This window comes from Cyprinus carpio, chromosome B20 (genome assembly GCF_018340385.1).
Source record: "Cyprinus carpio isolate SPL01 chromosome B20, ASM1834038v1, whole genome shotgun sequence".
NCBI lineage: Eukaryota > Metazoa > Chordata > Actinopteri > Cypriniformes > Cyprinidae > Cyprinus > Cyprinus carpio.
The window spans coordinates 20914742-20933976 of record NC_056616.1 but is presented as its reverse complement, the minus strand read 5'-3'; the positions used below and the strand labels follow the sequence as shown (position 1 = coordinate 20933976).

Here is a 19235-nt window from a genome sequence, read left to right as displayed (position 1 = left end):
AAATACACATTGAAAATAGTGTTCACAAAGCTTTGTGTTGACAACGGAATACGCATTAGATAATTTAATCTTGAGTTACTGAACATAGCTGTATAGCTACTGTGTTTGGCTTTTGTATGGCAGAGAGATCTTTGACATATATTTATAAGGCTTTACAATTTCTATTTTTAGCAAAAAAAAACATGGCAAACTGTCCAGCAGATCTGGTAGACGTCAACTGACATATTATAGATGCTTGTTGTATGAATGAATTTTAGTGATGCTTTATTATTAGACAGTAACAAGCATGCCTTAGTTACTGTTTCCAAAAGAGTTTGTTGTTCCACAAGAGTTTCCACAAATTCTTCTAGAACATTTAAATTTGATTTAAAAATTGATTTATTTCTCTCACTCAATAAATGTCCTCGTCTTCCAAGATTCACAAACCAAAGGTTGTCCACATGAGAGCGCCTTCTCATTATTTTATCAAAGAAGCTGCTTCATCTGCAATAATGATGTTCATTGAGCATTGCTATTTGATATGGAAAACAGGAATTATGTAGTCAGGCCCTGAGTGGATGAGATTGAGATCAAAAAGATAACTGATCAAGCTGTGGAATAATTAATAATTATTCTGAGAAAGGAAGTATCCTTTTATGCATTTTATTGTTTTCTTGTACAAAAGAGCAAATTTGGCATACAGAGATACATTCACTTGTCACAGTATTGTTGCTTTGTTTTTTAAATGCAAGCTCAAACATTTCAAGGATGGCGTTAGAATATATGCAAAAGCACACCCTCTTTCTCTTAATAAAAGACACGCTCTCCGTCGATCAGCATCATATGCTTTGATTCCACACAAAGTGTCGACAAGAGCCCAAAATAAGTAATTCTATCAATAGAAAAAACAGGGGAAAATACTAGCATGCAAATGCAACTTTTGTCAATAAGCTTCGAGAACTTTGAATGAGGAGAATGGCTTTACAAAGTGATAGTCCAGATTGCCACAGTGAGGACACTGCTGTACATTGCTGTACTCAGAGAAATACTGCATGCCCACACGTACGTCTATGACAGGTTTCCCACAATGCTTGCAGTTCAGCCGGGCCTGGGCAGACAGAGAGTGGTAGTGCATTTAAAACAGAACTTATAAAGTATATAAAGTATATAATTTATGAGCAGAAACAAACTGATTACCTGGCAGCATGGTGATGCAGCCAGTATGTCGTATGTGTACATTGTGCCCAGCTGGTGCCAGCTTCCATCCCACCTGGACTTGCACTTTATACACACGATTTTGTGCACCCCTTCCAGGCAGTCCACACAGATGGCATAAAGGTGCATCAGTCTCCCTTTAGAACATAACAGAAAAGCCTTTTCAACTGCAATTAGACTCTAATTAATGAAAATATATTCTAATAGGGTTTTAATGATACGCCATGATCAAAGCATTATTATCTGTCACAGCTGTTTTGCTTCTTTATAAGAAGAAGAAAAGGATTCGCTCTATTCCCAATCAACTCAAAGTAATTGATGTTTTTGGTTCTTTGCTCAAAACCTTGATTTAGTCTTCAATGACAGTCACATTTCATTCTCAAATGCTACTTAATGGTGCTTGAATTGTTTTTGCTGTGGTAAAAATTATCATCATGCACAGTTTATGAACTGTCTCAGCTTGTGTTATTTAATAAAAATGGAAAGCTGGGAATGGAAAAGTTTTTGCTGTTCTTGCTATATCAACCATTAACAGTGAGCCTGCAATCTTCCAAAAAAGTCAAAAAAAAACTATTTTCTAACCAGGGCAAAAGAGACTCTATGAAAAAACTGGCAATAACTGATACTGATTTTGACAAAATGCACAAAAATGCACGAATATGCACAAAAATGCAAGTCTGCCAAATGAATAAATGTAAGTGATTTGTCTTAAGCATTGATGTTATTAAAGTAACTGAGCAAGCTTAAAATAACACAATAATGTTCATACTTGAAATAATTTAGGAAGTTTGCATTAACTGAAACTTGTTGAAATTAATGAAAATGTAATTAAGTTTAACTAGAATTAAATTTTTAACTCTGTAACATTTTTGTTACATGTAGAATAAACTCTAGAAGTATATGGACCACTGATGCACAATAACACATTCCACACTAATATTTTATTTTTTTTAATATGAAAAGTAAATGAAAATCAGCCCCTTTTGAGTGTGAATAGTGGATTTGCTCACCTTGTAAATGGCAAGGTACATCATACTCAATCTCATCATGGCGTGAAGGGCTCAGGAACAGCGTTCCATCCACTAAAGGGAACTGCTCAAAGATGGGCATGGTGTGATGGCAGAGGGCACAGTTCACCACATTGCGGTGACTCGCACTGAGTGCAGAGAGGATGAACTTCCTGAGATCCTCTCCCTGCCCGGCCTGGGCATCGTCCTCCATTCGCACATGATAGGTGTTGAGCTTGTGGCGTGGAACGTGCATGAGCAGCTCAGAAAGATCCAGCCTCCTCAAGAACTGCACAGGGTTGTCTCCGGGAGAAAGCCGAGGGAGGCACATGTTGGGGGCTCCCTGCTCATATTGAGCCCCACCACGTGCCGCACCACCTCCGGACAGCAAATGCTTCCTGTGGGCTTCCATATGAACCGCGTTTTTAAGAAACTCGCCCAGGTGCCTCGAACTCCGCGGGCCACTAAGGGACTGGGGGGAGTAGGAGGAGAAGCCCGATGGAGGGGACTGAGCGGGGGATTCGCAAGGGGAGCGGGGCCCGTGGGAAATCCCACTGGCAGCATTGAGAAGACCAGCGTGACATCTCTCCTGACAGTTCTGCCAATCTGCCGATTGTCTACGAGACAGTTCCTGACTGGAGCCGCGGTGTGCTAGCTTATGGCTTGCAGATGATTTCCCTTTCTTGGGCTCATCGGCAGCTTCCGGACCAACTCCGCCACAAGCACCACCTCCGCCGCAAGCGCCCCCTCCAGAGGCAAAACTGCTGGGCTTCCCGCTCCCTTTCTCCGGCACCTTTTTCTTGCGCTCATCCTGCATGCGTTTCACCTGGTACCAGTCTGTGTCTTTTTTCAGGTGTCCCTGGCCGCAGCGGCAGGAGCAGAAGCGGAAGGCCAGATCGTAGCCCTTTTTGGTCCACATGTTTTGTCGGCACTGCTTCTCGTTCCAGCTGCGGGCCCGGCCGATGCAGTTGAACTGCACCAGGATGCTGCTCTCCCACTCATAGAAGCACTGCAGGTGCATCCAATTGCCGTAGGGGCAGAGTTCACTGTTGCACACCACACGCTGGTAGTCGTCCTTCTCAAGGTCAATGGGACGGCCCAGACTGCACACTAATGGGGTGGCACATGGAGCCTCTGCCAAACACAATGGCATGTTATATTAATTTAGGCTTAATGCAAGGGAATAGCTCACATGACATTTCTTTCATCATTTACTCACCCTCATGTCGTTTCAAACCTGACTGACTTTCTTTCCTCAGTGGAACAGAAAAAGAAATGTTAGAACATAGGTGAAAAGAAGATGCAATGAAAGTGAATGGTGACTAAGGCTGTCATTTTGCCTAACATCTTCATTTGTATCTCAGGAAAGAAAAAAAAAAGAGCTTGGAACAACATGAGGGTGAGGATTTAAATTTCTGTGTGAACTGTTTCTTTAAGGTAAAATATATGTAATGTAAATGCCTTAGACACACACACAAAAAAAGAGTAATTAAATAATTTAATGTTATTTTGCATGGGGTTCAATGTCTTGTATTCTACTGTAAAAATGAATGAATGAATTAAAACGTAAACCCGAAAAATAACATGAGAAAAATTTGAATAAAGCAAACCTTCACCAAATTCATAAAGGAACATCTATTTATAGACTTCAAGCAGCTTCACTGGCAGAATGTTCAATGTCAGTACATCACTTCTATTTATGATAACTCTGTGGGTGCGAATCCCACACAAAAGGAACAAATATTACGCAACACTCCTGTGAATGAAGTCTGAATGTGTGTCTCATGAGAGACAGGGAAAGACAATTATACAACAGAGAGCCCCATTCCTCAAATTTGATAGGACAGCGCTGCTTTTCTGTGAATTCTTATTGTTCACTACCTTTCCATCCAGACTATGTAAGTACTGTATAGAGTGACAAAACTGCGTCAATGTGTTTTCTCTCGTGCACTTAAGCAAAGTTGTATAATTTCAGTTGCAGCAACAAAAAATGTTCTTTTTTTTTATCTGGCTCAGTAATCGCTCTGACTGGGTTTCTCTCACTGAGCGCGTTAAAGTGAAAACATGGAGTGGAGTCAGATGATTAAAGCACTTTCTAACGCGTTTAGCAACAGCCCTGTCGATCCGCTCCACTCATACAAATAGTTCCAGTCCAGATTTTTTACTTCTGACCTGCGTAAAGTTTTCTGAACTATTTTTGTCTAAAACTTAATGGGGTTATCTGTCAATAAATGGTAATAACCATTCTGTAGTACTAAATATTACCTGTGCCCTAATATTCAACAGCCTCTTGCTGTAAATATTCCATTATTCATAGCTGCCACTCAAAGATAGAGCCAAAGCCATTTTATGCATTATTAAACACTCTAACTGCACATCATTAGGGTGATACGACCTGTCATTAAACAACACTGATCTCCAAATCACATACAATTCATGCCAAGTGCATCTACCCTTGAACAAGGCCTACGCAACCACCTTGTGCAGGACGATAAGTGAAAACACGGAAATCTCCAGCCAATGTCGTAACAATTCTGATGGTGATGACGCGCACAAAACAAGTTGCCGCAAGTGAGAGAACATTAAAAGGAAGGTAACGCTCACGCGCGCACGTTCAGAGAAACGTAGCGTTCGGTAGAACATTCACTGAAGTGACGTTCTTCTTACCGCTTCTATTGTCGCTCGGCGGACCCGCTGTCGCTCCAGTCAACACCGAGGCAGTTCCTCCTGTAACCGCAGGCGCAGAGGCTCCATTTTCTTGCTCGTCCCCGCTACTGTTCGTGCGTTTATTTCTCTTCCCCTTGTTGCTTTTTTGGTTGGGCATGATGGTGCGCTCAGTATGAATGCAGCCTGTCAGCGACCGCCACCGAGCATTTGTGCGGATATCATGTCGAGGGTGCTTGACGAATCCACTGCGAATCGGAATGCACGGGGGATGCAGATGTTACAGTTCGATCATCATCCTCCAGATTTGTGCAGGCAGTCTTGACAGCAGAGGTACACCATGAAGAAGGCGTGTCCCTCTCTTGTTTTGATTCCTGCTCTGAAGAGAGAATGTTCCTCTGGCCCCGCCTCCATCTCTGATCCAGACCCGGAGCTCAGAGTTATTAATAGCACAGACCTAAGAGGGAGTCCCGAGCAAATAATCGACCCACTGCTAAAATTATTTAAGTCATACGTCCTTTGCCACATAAGGCTTTACAAGAAATAATCATACTGTTAACGAGATAAGACTATTCGAAATGAGATTTTTTTTTTTAAATCGATAACCTAAAATGTTTTTTCAGCCTTATTTCATTGGAGACCCATTTTACGGTCCTCAAAGAACCTTTTATGTGCTTTAGAGAAGCTGTACCATCTGGAACATTTTTGTAAATTATATTAAATAAGTTTTTTCAGTTCTCCAAACTAAGAACCATTTAACGTACAAATGCCTTTCAAAAAGTCAAAATCTGTACATTTTAACTGGGCTCATTCAAAGACAAAAACATTCATAAATTTGAAAGATAAAAAAAGTGTCTTAACTGGAGTTCTTTTATTTATATAACAGTTTATTGCACTGTCTCCAGCCATTTGAGAAGCAGATGAAGCATCACAAGAAAGACAGCAACATAGAAACCCAAATACACACTAAAAATAATCCATGTAATGACCCAGTACAAAGTTATAAACATACCCCCCTCTATTTTATTTGTTGAAGTCTTTATTTCATATTGCTGATCATGCTAAGGTCTTCCTGAGCTTGAAATGGCACAAACTGCACCATTGGGAGCCTTATAACATTTGTACAGACATAACGAGAATAGCACAAGTATAATATGGGGATGTTTTTGCTTTTATAAAACAACATCACACTGGAACGGTTCAGATGATTTGTTGAACTTGGTTGTTTTTTTTTTAACATTTTAATTTAGAAAATCATACAGCAGATAAATGTTACTTACTATTTATGTTTACCAGCCTTTGAGATGTTATGGCACATATAACCTGAATGACCATGCCTGAAATGAACAATTTCACAGTAATGGTACTACAAACAAACAACCTCATGATTACAGTAAAAGACAGCAATTATGCAGTATACAGTCAGAGTAGGACATCAGAGGTATAATCTGTAAAACTGATATTAACCTGTGTGGATATTCATTTCAAACACTATATGATGAATTGATCAAAACCCAGAATACCAGTAACATGATCATGCACACTATAACTCTTAGCTGTTGAGCTGATTGAACAGGGAAGATTGCTACTTTAAAAAAAAACTGTGTGCAGATCACTCCCCTGAGAGAGAAAAAGTTGCTGTATAAAAATATTCCAATCCAGTATATAAAATGTTACATTCTCAAGTATATTTCCATATCAAAATGTAGCAATGACATGTCAAAAACACATTTGTATTTTTTACTTGGGTTAGGAAAAGACTGTTAGATTCAGTCCTGCAGTAATATGACATCAACGTTGTCGTGAACTCCTTGCAGTAAGAGCTCCCCTTCGAATGTGATGATCTTCTTTCGCTTGGCCGCTTTCAGCGTTCCGACCAGAGCTTCAAAGAGGTTGGCGCATTGGTCATCATTAAACAAGACTCCAAATTTGACACTGATCTTCCCATCTGCATCTGTGAGACAGTGAGAATGGTCAAGGTTCGCTCTAAATCATTTAATAACAACCCTGAATATCCAATTAACATTTACAGTAGGCTATGTACTTAATAAAGCACCAAAACAATATAGAATCAGAATTAGCAAATCTCAAAAGCGAGTAGTATGAGGAATCATTAGCCTGGTTTGAGTAAACACCGTAGAGTATTGAGAGTATAGTACAGTATGTCAACAAATAGAAACTAAACGTGCACCTAAAATCATCACGGAAAAAACAAACATCTGATATAAGGACTCGGAATTTCAGAATGAACAGTACTGCTCTTATTTATCCAGAACTCCTGATCTAAAGAAGCATGAAGACCTGCATTGTTAGTAAATTATGATGTTTAAAGCCTTCTTAGTACATGCATGTAAATTAATGTAGATTTCAACAGGTTATATAATATACAATATATTAAAGTATATAAGACTGAAGTAATGGCTGTAAATGACTTTTTTTTATATATATTAAAATGGAAAACAGTTATTTTAAATGGTAAAAGTTCACAATATTAATGTTTTACTGCATGTTTGATCAATTAAATGCAGCCTTGGTGAGCATAAAATAATTATTTCAAAAACATTAAAAATCGTAATTACTTTTAGCCACCAAGTGTATGTTTTTTAGATATGGAAGTTTGAAATACAAAATCTAATTTCTTAGAAATGTTTTGGAGAACTGTTATGGTGTAGAATAAATATTAAGTTTATGCATTATATCTAGGCCTCCAAACCAATAAGCAAATTTGTGACAATTTTAATTTATCATTTGTAATGGGGAAAATAGGCAAAAAAATAATCATTTTCACCGGTGGCCTCATGCAGACTTTATCCCTAACAATGATGTTGATCACAAATAGCACAACTTACTTGTACTGCCCAGTCGACGAATCTCATCAACGAGCAGTGTAACTTCATGTTCCACATTCATTTTTGTCACTGAAAGTATACATGTATGTTAATACGGTAAAGGCTTACTTTGTCTTTGAAATACTTAAAGATATACTGAGACTATAGCCACCTTTGGGTCAAGCAATGCTGATTCAAGTTTGAGTATGCAACTGGAATAACTAATAATAGTTCGTTTAAAGCTTACTGAGCATTCTTACGTGGATTACAACAATAAACATGCTGAATAAATCGCTTAACTGATTTAGACACTCATTCTTCACTTTGTATGATTTATTTAGCGCCCTCTCTGGGCGAATTGAGAATTGCAACGCCGCACCCTACCGGTTTATTGCAGATGCTGACCATTTAAAGACTATAATCACTAATCATCTTGAATTTTGATTAAGAAAATAATACGTGTGGCTCGCATGGTTAAAACCATACCGTAGGTTGAACATTATGAGGAGTAATTAACAAACGGCAGCACGGCTTTCACGGAGCACGAGGATTATCATTTGATCAAGCAATGCGGAAGTAGGAATCGGAACACTAAAAGTGAAAGAAATGTGTGAAATATTGTATTAAAGCGAATTGTGAATCGCATATAATTTGAATTCTATCAGCACACAGATTTAATTCCCTAAAGCACACATATATAAACAAATAACAAACACTTTTTGTGCGTAAATCTATTCACGCCGCATCAAAGAGGCTTGCACTCATTATTAATCCAGAACTACACTGGGAAAACATGTATTCGGATAAATAATTCATTAACATAATCAAAAAATAAAAAAATAAATAAATCCAAAGCGGTAAAATGATCACCCTACTTACCTTTGTGGTGGTTTCGTGCCGCCGCTCTGCTGACTATAGGCTGATTGAAATGAGAAAGCACTACCATAGATGGCTTTGTGTGTGTGTGTGTGACGTCACATTAAACGGCCCTCTTTAGATTAACCTAGTGGTTACAAAGTAATTTGTTAACCTAAAGTGAATTTTTGGATACACTTGGAATGGCAGGCCCCCTAATTGTATGGCGCTGAGTGATGCATAGCAACAAAATGTACAGTTTTTAAGAGCTTCTGGCCGTAAGCTAATTTATTTGGTGCTACATATGTAAAAGATACTGACATAACAGATTAAACGGCTGCTTTTATGGACATCTGTATTTCTAATAATGCAGGCCTAATTCTTTGTTCTATAGCTTGTTTTGACAATTAAAATAAATTATAGCCCACGCAAATTTGATTAATTTTTTTATAAGTTTGATGAGTAAATAATACAAGTAATAATTTATTTAATATAATCGACATTTACAGCAACATTCCATGAAAATGCTGTCCATCCATAAATGTTTGAGATATGAAATTTCATTTATTAGACACCAGGTGGCAGTAAATAGCAATTTATTGCTGATTACTGCTATTACGGTGACGCTCGGTTTGTAGTCAATGAGTTTATTAAATTATTTTTGTGTATTCGACAATTCGACGTTAATATAATATTGTGTATATATGAATGTATAAAAAATATAAAAAAAAATAATAGGCGACATACATATTCTAAGAGTTGATTTAAAGTGCATGTTTTCCGTGTGGTTTTATATATATATATATATAAAATACAATTTTTATTTCTGTCACATTCCCTTTGAAGCTTACTAAAACCAGACTTCAGATACAGGGTGAAGGCAGTTCCCGACAGCATGGTGGAAGTGTACCACCTCCAAAATACAGGGGCTTGCTGAGCAAAGCTATGGGTATAGTGCTAGAAAAGGGGCCCTTGAAACTGTGGCAAGGGGTCACACCAGCTATCTACAGACATATAGGTAGAATGTTAATTTCAATGAGCTTTATTAACAAACTGAGTTATATGCATGTATGGAATAATACTTGTCTGAATTATTAAATGCATGTATTTGAATCCCCTTCTGACCTTTGGAATTCTTCGACTTTAGTGTATTCATGTGGCAGGATGTTGGCTTATGAACAGTCTTGGGAAGATCTGAAGATGGCATTTGTCCAGTCTGGTGAGAGAAACATCTGTGAAATATGAAACAGGACAGTGATTAAAGTCTAAATAGATGGAATCAGCATGTGTTCTGTGATGTGTATAGGAAAGCAGTGATCGGCTGCATGATATCAGGTGCCTTGGGCCAGTTCATCGCTAGTCCAACAGATCTAGTGAAGGTTCAGATGTAAATGGAGGGCAGGCGCCGTCTGGAAGGGAAGCCGCCGAGGCATAGTCTTAAAGGAATAGTTCACCCAAAAATTAAAAATTGCTGAAAATGTACTCATCTTCAGGTCATCCAAGATGCAGTTTGTTTCTTCATCCAAACAGATTTGGAGAAATTCAGCATTACATCACTTGCTCACCAAAGGATCCTCTGCAGTGAATGGGTGCCGTCAGAATGAGTAAATGTTTGGGTGAACTATTCCTTTAATTCATTCCTGTACTTATTCTGAATGTTTGTTTGTTTTTTAACTGACAGAGTACATGCTTTTATGAAGATCATAGCAGAGGGAGGAATACGAGGCCTTTGGGCTGGATGGGTTCCCAGTGTTCAGAGAGCTGCGTTGGTCAGTTTAGGAGGTACAGTAGTCAAAACTTCTAGAGATCTATTGGCATCTGCACTTTTGCATACGTCAAATATTTTTTTCATTTTATTTTACATTTAGATCTCATAACATGTGATACCGTAAAGCACTTTGTACTGAGAAACACCTCCATACCAGACAACAGCATTTGTCCTGGATTGGCAAGGTGAAATTCTGTTAGACTACTAATGTTGACATAGATCATAAATGTCATGTTGAACAGTTTGTTCCAAAACATTTGTATAGCATATGCTCAGGATTGGTTGCAGCTATTATGAGAACACCAGCTGATGTGCTGAAAACTAGAGTAATGAACCAGCCACGGGATTCAAATGGAAGGTTAGTTTTGTGTGTTTGTGTAGTTAAGCAAGAACATTATTTAACTTTGTTATAATAACTTATTTTTACAATTCTGTTGCAGGGGTCTTCTCTACAAGTCTTCTACTGACTGTCTGGTTCAGTCAGTGAGAAAAGAAGGTTTTTTTTCCCTCTACAAAGGATTTCTACCAACTTGGTTTAGAATGATATAATGATTTTAGATATTACTTGAGTTTATTAAAGTTTTATTGTCTTGTGTTGTTATTTTAACTCTGTTTTTGTTCCCAGGCTCCCTAGTCTTTTGACGTTCTGGCTTAGATTTGAGAAAATGAGACGAGCAATGGGCATCAGCTCATTTTGATGATTTTAAGAGTTGAACCTAAATTGAGCTGAGCTGAACATTCCAGACCTACTTTTTTAGGTGTGAAATTAGATGTATGCAGGTACACACTGCAGGACATGAATATTAGGATAAAGTTAAGACTGATCACTGTATGTCTTGGAAAAAATAAAATGGCATAGCAACCATTCAAACCTTTTTATAAAAAATTACAGTTGTTGTCTCCCTCTCTTTTTTTATACTTTTAAGTAATATTATACTGTATAAACTGGTCTCCCAATCTGGTTATTTTATATTATTACGGTGTTTATTGATATTTTAAATAACTTTTTATTTTTATAGTTTTTATTTTAATAAGATTTTGTTCATTTTTGTCATTTTTACTGTTTTTAATATGTCTTTATTTGATGTTTATTTTAATACACCAAGTTAAACTAAACAAAAGTGTTGCCTTTGCAATAAGTGAAAATGAAATAAGTTAACAATTGTTATATGTTTATTATAAGTAACATGTTGTTTTATGGGTTTAGTTTTACTTAACTATAACTGGAAGACCAACCAAGACCACAAAACCATGGGCTGGTTTACAATGTTTTTATACAGGGAAAGCTGTGCTATCCTGATAAAGATTTATTAAAATATACTGGAAATATTTTGTGAGCAGCAGTTTATATATATATATATATATATAAACCTGTAGAGAGGACCTTGCCTCAGACATGTGAGAAAAACACTTAAAAATACACGTTTTTATTATCCCAAGAATTTGAAATTCAAAACAATGCATAGAGCATGCTTTTCATTCTGCAGAAAAAGCGTATATGTGTTCAAATTATATTGCACAAAAGACTAAATAAGTAACGCATATTTCAGGAAACCTAGTGAGATAAAGGTAAAAACATCTTTATTATATGCATTTAAACATTAATGAACAGAGTCCTTAAACAACCACTAGAGGGCGTCCAGTCAAAAAAATTCAGTAAGGAAATAAACCCGGAACGTAAACATGAACCCGCTTATGTGTCATTTCCGGTCAGGCTTTTCACATTCAATAAAATGGCAACGCCGAGCAGTGGTACTTCCCGGCGTTTAGTCCAGTATGTGATCGTCCGATCAGACCTGATACACACTTTATCATGGCCTTTAGGGGCGGTTATAACTCAAGCCTGTCACGCGGCCACTGCTGCCATTCATTTACACTACAGTGACCCTGACACTCAGGAATATCTGGCAGAACTGGACAGCATGCACAAAGTAGTGCTGCAGGTTAGTACTGCAATTACATCACATGCACCATGTGCTTCTGTTCCTGCACTGCTGGCTTGGATTATATAGTAGTCTTCGATTTCTTATGGTTGACAAATACTATCAAAGCCATTAGCAGACTCACAAGTGACAAATGAATGAATAATTAAGATTTTTTTTCATTAAGTTATTATATATATGTACACTTTATATTTTTCCCTCCACAGGCACCAGATGAGGCATCTCTCAACACTCTTTCCAGTACTCTACGTGAAAAAGACATTGCACATAAACTGTGGATGGAGCAGCCAGAGGATATCCCCACATGTTTGGCATTGAAGCCCTACCCTAAAGAGACTGTGCAGCCATTTCTAAAAAAGTTCAAGCTTTTCAAGTGAATTCTGTTTGAATTGTGCCATATTCTGGAATGAACTGAACAATGTAAACACAAAGAGTGGTCAGAATGGAATTTGGCTGAACGAAGCTGCTAAAACAGCCTTAACATCACATCTTTGGTTTAAATCCACATTTTGTCTTGATTTATCTATGTGGCAAAAGATTACTCACTGAAGTTGTGTTAGAAATGTAAGTTCTTTAATATCTAAAATGAACACTGGATGTCTTTATTCTGCATTGTGATCAGTCTGGGTAATAAATTTCATCAGTGTCGACAATGGAATCTGAAATAATCTCAAATGTTTTTTTGTTTGTTAGTTTTTTTAATTAAATTTATTGAAAGGGCTTTTGAAATATGTATACTTTAAAAAAATTAATAGTTTAAACTAAGACGTATGTGCTGGTGGGTTAGTAATTATGGACTGTTAAGGTTCATGTGTGCAGTGTGGAAGTTACATCGCGACCAGTGATGCTCGATTCTTGAGAGAATGACTCTTTTTTACCTTGGATTCTCGAACAAAAGAGCCTTATGAACCGTTTGTATTTTTGGGGAAGAAAAAAAAATAACATGGTGACCAACAAAGTTCGATTTTCTTGTTAATGACTTAATGAGCCGGTTCTTTTTAGTGAATCAATGTTACATCGCGACCAGTGAAGCTTGATTCTCGAGGGAATGATTCAAATGAGCCGGTTCTTTTTAACGAATCATGAAGTTACATCCTGACTAGTGATGCTCGATTCTCGAACGAAAGAACCTTACGAGTCGGTTCTTTTTAAGTGAATCAAAAAGTTACATTGTTTTTTCCCCCCCAGGTTCATTGTATATCAAAAGGTTATATAGTGAAAACTCAAGTTCGATTCTCGAGTGAATGACTTGCGAGTCGGTAAATTACAAACACTCTTTAACACAATTTAGTAAATTACAAACACTCTCTCTATTAATCTCATGTAATATGACTTATTAAATCATTAATATCAGACTCTGTTAACTAAGAAGGTGTTATATTTTTCTTAAGATTAGTAAGAACTACCCGACTGATTGTTCATCACAAAGTACAGTAAAAAAAAATTACACATTAAGTTTTTTGTACTGTATCTCCAAGTATTGTTTCATCAAAACAATAATTAGTGCAACGGTTAATTGAACAGTTTAAATAGCTTACGATTCCATTCCCTAGATATAAAGATGGCACTTGCAGTCCTTTTTTACATGGTGCTTTATTGCAATGTGTTGCATTCTCACATTCATGGATGTTATAGAGATTTGTTAGTCAAAGCATAATTTCCTTCAAGGTATGTATCTTCACCTTGGAAAAGCAACAAAGGGGCCATATGCACGAGGTGTGAGTGAATGTTTCTTGTTTGTCTGAGTGTAGGTGTATGCATATGTGTGTGTGTGTAAACTTCAAATCTCAGTTTGAGCAGCCACATAATTCCATGAAATGGACAAGAAAAATAAGACTGATTCAGTAGATGCGAAACACAGTTTTGCAGCCCACAGGACAATCCTGCAGGTGCTGGACCCAGCATGTGACTGATTGTCTACAACGTCCTAAGAAAGGTAGGATTCTCCAGATAAACCTGGATATAGAGAAAAAAAACTAAAACAAAATAAAAACATGCAGAAGTCTCCCAGATACATCTTCATTCATAATGTCCCACACACAGCTGCAATGATACCTCTTAAGAAAAAAAAAAGTTCACAAGCATTATACAAAACTGGACAAAATGAGTAAAATGTATATATCTATATATATTTGTTTATTTATATTAATTTTACAGGTGAAAAGTGGAACCTTGCCTTGAAAGAACGAGCGCCTTTTCAGTGGAGCTACAAACACATGACTTCCCTTCACCAGTACAACTAATATCTTTATATTAATAAGGCAGCACTTACAATATGCGAAAAATCTCAGGTAAACAGTAGCTACTGTAGATGATACCATGTAGAGATGACATTTGAATGACGAGGAGAGTGTGTGGTGGTCAATACGCAGGATTCTATACTATGATATGAGGAAATGCAGATTGTAAGAGTTTGCATAAATGGTTCTCAGCACTTGGCACTGAGCGTGCGGGGCCTGAACTACGATACAGACCACCAGGAGCAGAAAGCAGAGTTCGATGAGGAATGTCTTCAAAAGATAAAGCCAGAAGCGTGCCGGCTAACAGGACGGGGCAAAGGGGAGGTGGAGCACCTGAAGAAGATAGGCATAGTTAGATCTATGGTTCTGCAGCAGAAAAAACACTCATGTAGCAAAGGCTCCACTACCCTGCTCTGTTAAGGGATCCAATGGTGAGGGCCTGACAAGCCAAGTTCTTCCTGAAGAACCTGAGACGCGTTTTGATTTTTTTCCGAGGAACTTGAAATGGCATTTCACTTAGAGAAAATACATTCAGGGGGTATATGTTTTTGTCTTCGTCTTTTTTCTTGTTTTCCAGAATGTGATGCTATAGTCTGATTTAAACATGGCCTCTTTCCTTGTAATTCATGTATAAAGTGCAAAACTAGATTGTATTCCTTGCAAGTTCCTGGTACATTTAAGTTTTTAGTAAAAAACGTCATGTAAAATACAGCAAAAGTCTTACAAAGGTCAGTATAAGAAAATCCTCATAAACAAGAAAACGTTCATCAAATGGTGAGGAGCAGTCCTCTATGCTGAAAATATGTACAAGAGGCACCTCAAATTTGGTATAAAGAATCCAGCTAAATAAAGTCAAATATCTAAGTATAGTTGCATCAGTATGGTTTTCTCGCTTTCAGCCCGAGTAGCTCAAAACCACTTGTTTCGAACTACAAATAATGTATATCCTTGAGTTAAAAAACTAAATAGCGGAAAAACAGGAGATATTTGTTAGCATGCATTGCTGGAAACCTGCATTCAAAGCAATAATCCATTTTGAATGTCAGTTTTAAAACAAAAGCTAAATGCTTTTCATGTAACCTCTAAAGGTGCATAGCTAGCAGTTAGAAATCTGTCTTCCTGAAAACAGTGACTGAAGTTTGTCCCGAAGAGGCATTTGCATGTTTGGTAGATCAGTAGCAACGGGGGAACGTCTGAAGAAATTCGCTACTGAACGTCTTTGAAAATAATCAAACCAGCTAGAGAAATAATGTCCAAAAAGTACAGACAAAATGGTAGTGTTATATGGGACGCCTATACTCGATGCTACATTTGTCCAATTGCATGAACCTTGCATATGATATGGATCTTTTAGTATCTTGAAGCTTTGGTCATATTTGCGTTCTTGTCTTCAGAGCGATTACACATGGCAAAAACTACATCGGGCAGTTGACGAAAACCCCACAACAATAAGCCGGTGCTGTTCCCAAACCAAGGTTCCACTTTGTCAGAGCTGTTTAAACTTTGACAACAGAGAAATTAAATAATATGGCCTTTTTTTTTTTTTTTTTTAATTAACCCGTACAAAAGCCAGTCCATGCTGTTTCTCCCTCAGCAAAGTCACATTCAGCAGTCGCTAAACCATTCTCACATATAGAGCAATCTCAACACCCACAGGAAAAGTTGCAGGTATTCTAAAAAAAAAGATAAAAAGAAAATCAAAATCAGGACATTTGTCTGTTTTTCCATTTTAAACACCAGATATACAGTATTAATCACACACATACACGCTTTCAGACAGCCATACACATCTCAAAAACAAAGAAGAAAAAAAATGGAAGCAAGTAGTTATTACCACAAACTCGGAGCACTACATTTTGTTGATTCTGAACAGATACATATTCACATTTATCTGTTATATACACAATACTTTGATAATCCAGGTTCTGAATAGTTCTATTGTACCTTGATGTTGTGTACTGACTGTGAGAGCCGTTATAAATGAGAAAACAAAACCATAAAAAACATTATTAATAGGCGCTGTTTGCTAGTTTGGTATATTTGGCATAAACACGGTAGTGATGACAGGTAGGGTTCATTAAATGAATCTTATCCACTGCATAAAAACCATTTTATCTATACAGGATTGCCTGTTCCCCAAAGAAAAGGGCAGAAATGATTAATTACGACATCTATGTCTATTTACATAGCAAAAATTGGCTCAATCTCAACAGTATATACTGCCGGCTGAATTTCGTAGATGAATGAGAATCTGCTTCACAAAATTAGATTTTTTGTTTCGGTAAGGACAATCTAAGCTGGTGTAGCAATGGAGAAAAAGAGCCATTCTTTGTATACAGGGCACACGCACAAAGACACGGCACTTAAACTCCACAAAGTGAGTCACGAACAAAAGAACACTTAATTAAAGGAGAACGAAAATACGATTTCGAGCTGTGCTCCAATTCTGTTGCACGATCTGTGAAATACCTTGGGCTCACATGGTGAGACAACAATTTCGACCACAGCGAGTCTTTTTCTGGGTGTGCCAATTTGATATATAAAAAGAATTTGGTTTTCAATTAGTACGTTTCACGTAAACTAGCGAATGTTTAGGTCGAATCGATCGGGGATGACTAGTAGCTAAATGAACAAAGGATAATTCTGATGAACAGTGTCTGACTGGGCAACAGTAGTCTCATGAGCAGTCAAATGACGGTGCGGATGCTGGGCGAAACAACACCTCGCTCCTCCAGTCGGGAGAGAGCACCTGTGGTTTTGAAGAGCATCCTTGAAACACTCAACTGTATAATGAAAATCAATGTACAATCTACATTTTTGCACCTGCGTGCAATGCAACAGAGGGTTTGTAACATTTATCGGGGTGTTCGATAACCAATATCAATTGTAAAAAAAAAATTCGAGTCTCTCTTACCTCAATACATGACAGCGCGCAAGACCCCCCCCCCACCCGGATGATTACTTTTTGAAATAACAAAGAGTGACATTACAGATTCTCAAAGCCGTTAAAAAGGAACTGGTGTTAAATTGATGCATTCGAAACAAGAGTTGCCTGTAATTTGATGATGTTTTGGTTTTAAAGGAAATTACAAAGTGTGAGCTTGTCCCAACTTTGTCCATTTGTGCTGTACAATAATACCAACCTGCACAACACATCGCCTTAAACAACACTGATAGGCTGAGTTGACCCTAAGTGGCTCGTATTCACAGCTGCTGAGGGGGGAAATGTGTAGGACATTGTTAAAAAACGTCTGCTGTTTCAAAACAGTGTTGCCAGGAAAGCCTGCAGCAGACGGATACACACTACAGAGCTGTCTCCCATCCTGGCAATGCTTGTTCTGAAAACGATAACAGAGTAAAACAAATGAAAAAAAAAAAGACAACAAACAGAACAGACTAACAAATAAAAAGAGGTGGGAAATTCCTCCCATCAGGCACTGCTGAGGAGAGCCTATCAGTCACAGATCCAGCTGAAACTGAGCAATATACCATGAACATAGCAACACAGCCTGTCCCAGTTTCCAATCCGACCAATCCGAGCTCAGCTGCTGCGCTTGCTCTCCAAGAAGCACTGCAACGTTGGCCTGACTGACAGGACGTGTAGACGGCTGAAGCAGCAGGTCCTTTTTATTTATTTTTTTACAGACTTGGCAAATTCTGGAACGTGATCTTTTCTCCTTTCCGGAAACAGACGTTTAAAAAGGTGACCAGGAATGAGCACTCTGTCGAACGGCTATGAAACCTCACAAGCCTGGGCCCAGACACCGACCCTGCAAATATACTGTATAGAAACCAAAGGTGAAGAATAAAAATCTCTACATGTGGAGACAGTCCTCTGGCAGACGGTGGGCGGCTCACTCGGTCAGGAGCTGCTGGAGGAGGCTCTTCTGCTGAGACTGGGCTGTGGGGGTGCCGCTCGGGCCCTTCTGGGACCCAATGTGCCCCGACTGGTTAAGGTAGGAGTCACTGCCCACCAGGTTTACCGTGCACTGTACATCAGCGAACACCTGAACCTGCTGTACCTGAGAAATGGGAATGAATGGAAAAGGGAAAGTATTAATTTTCAAAAGAAATTAATACTTTTATTCAGCAAGGATGCTTTAAGTTGAACAAAATTGACAGTTAACTTTTTAACTTTCTATTCATCAAAGAAACCTGAAAAAAATGTGTCATGGTCTCCACAAAAATATTAAGCAGCACAACAGTTTCAATCATGGATGATAATAAGAAATGTTTTTTCAGCACCAAATCAGCATATTAGAATGATTTCTGAAGGATCATGTGACACTGAATACTGTTGTAATGGCTGTTGAAAATTCTGTTTTGTCATTAGAGGAATAAATTACAGGGGTGCACGACAAATATCGGCCGATAATTAATGTGCATCTCGTCAGTAAAGCCGGTCAGTAAAACTGACAAGCTGCGCAAATCTAAGTTCATTATCACCATTGATTTGCGCAGCTTGTCATTTAACAACGGCTCTGTGTAGTAACAGCTGCTCTATGTGAAATCATGCACCTGATGGAATTTACCGCTGATTAGAGAACCAGCTTTACTGACGAGATGTGCATTAATTATCGGCCGATATTTATCGTGCACCCCTAATAAATTACATCTTAAAATATATTAGAATACTGTTAAAAAGTTATTTAAATTGTAATTATATTTCTCAATATAACTGTTTTATTGTAATTTTGATCAAATGCAACCTTTTGTACTACATTTGTTTTCTTTTC

The 19235-nt window shown here is 37.9% G+C and overlaps 4 protein-coding genes and 1 pseudogene across 10 annotated transcripts in view; 2 read left to right on the top strand and 3 right to left on the bottom strand.

The window, feature by feature from the left end:
* Nucleotides 1-626: 626 nt before the first annotated feature.
* LOC109080245 (headcase protein homolog) lies at nucleotides 627-5295 on the bottom strand. 3 transcript variants are annotated; one of them, XM_042747389.1, is made up of 5 exons: nucleotides 4869-5295; nucleotides 3421-3450; nucleotides 2205-3335; nucleotides 1177-1331; nucleotides 627-1087 (listed from the first exon to the last, which is right to left on the bottom strand). In XM_042747389.1, the coding sequence occupies exons 1-5, from the start codon at nucleotides 5023-5025 to the stop codon at nucleotides 923-925; spliced, it is 1638 nt and encodes a 545-aa protein (XP_042603323.1). In that variant the 5' UTR covers nucleotides 5026-5295; the 3' UTR covers nucleotides 627-922. The 3 variants fall into 3 exon arrangements, with proteins under 3 accessions (XP_042603323.1, XP_042603325.1, XP_042603324.1); XM_042747391.1 differs by having other exon boundaries at nucleotides 3421-3455; nucleotides 4869-4989; XM_042747390.1 differs by lacking the exon at nucleotides 3421-3450 and having other exon boundaries at nucleotides 4869-5288.
* Nucleotides 5296-5734: 439 nt separating this feature from the next.
* Nucleotides 5735-8712, bottom strand: LOC109055565 (costars family protein ABRACL-like). Its single transcript, XM_019072758.2, has 3 exons — nucleotides 8573-8712; nucleotides 7715-7783; nucleotides 5735-6819 (listed from the first exon to the last, which is right to left on the bottom strand). The coding sequence occupies exons 1-3, from the start codon at nucleotides 8637-8639 to the stop codon at nucleotides 6635-6637; spliced, it is 321 nt and encodes a 106-aa protein (XP_018928303.2). The 5' UTR covers nucleotides 8640-8712; the 3' UTR covers nucleotides 5735-6634.
* A 664-nt stretch (nucleotides 8713-9376) lies between these two features.
* On the top strand, nucleotides 9377-11209 carry LOC109055575 (annotated as a pseudogene).
* Nucleotides 11210-11999: 790 nt separating this feature from the next.
* Nucleotides 12000-14246, top strand: LOC109055564 (putative peptidyl-tRNA hydrolase PTRHD1). The gene is made up of 2 exons (XM_019072755.2): nucleotides 12000-12259; nucleotides 12466-14246. Exons 1-2 carry the CDS (start codon nucleotides 12050-12052, stop codon nucleotides 12634-12636), a joined length of 381 nt encoding a protein of 126 aa, XP_018928300.1. The 5' UTR covers nucleotides 12000-12049; the 3' UTR covers nucleotides 12637-14246.
* Nucleotides 13834-19235, bottom strand: part of LOC109055566 (nuclear receptor coactivator 1-like) — a 50586-nt gene continuing 45184 nt past the window's right edge. For all 5 annotated transcript variants that reach the window (XM_042746602.1, XM_042746606.1, XM_042746603.1 and 2 more), the window contains one exon: nucleotides 13834-18521. In XM_042746602.1, coding sequence (XP_042602536.1) covers nucleotides 18354-18521 — 168 coding nt within the window. In that variant the 3' untranslated portion in view covers nucleotides 13834-18353. The remainder of the gene's footprint in view (nucleotides 18522-19235) is intronic.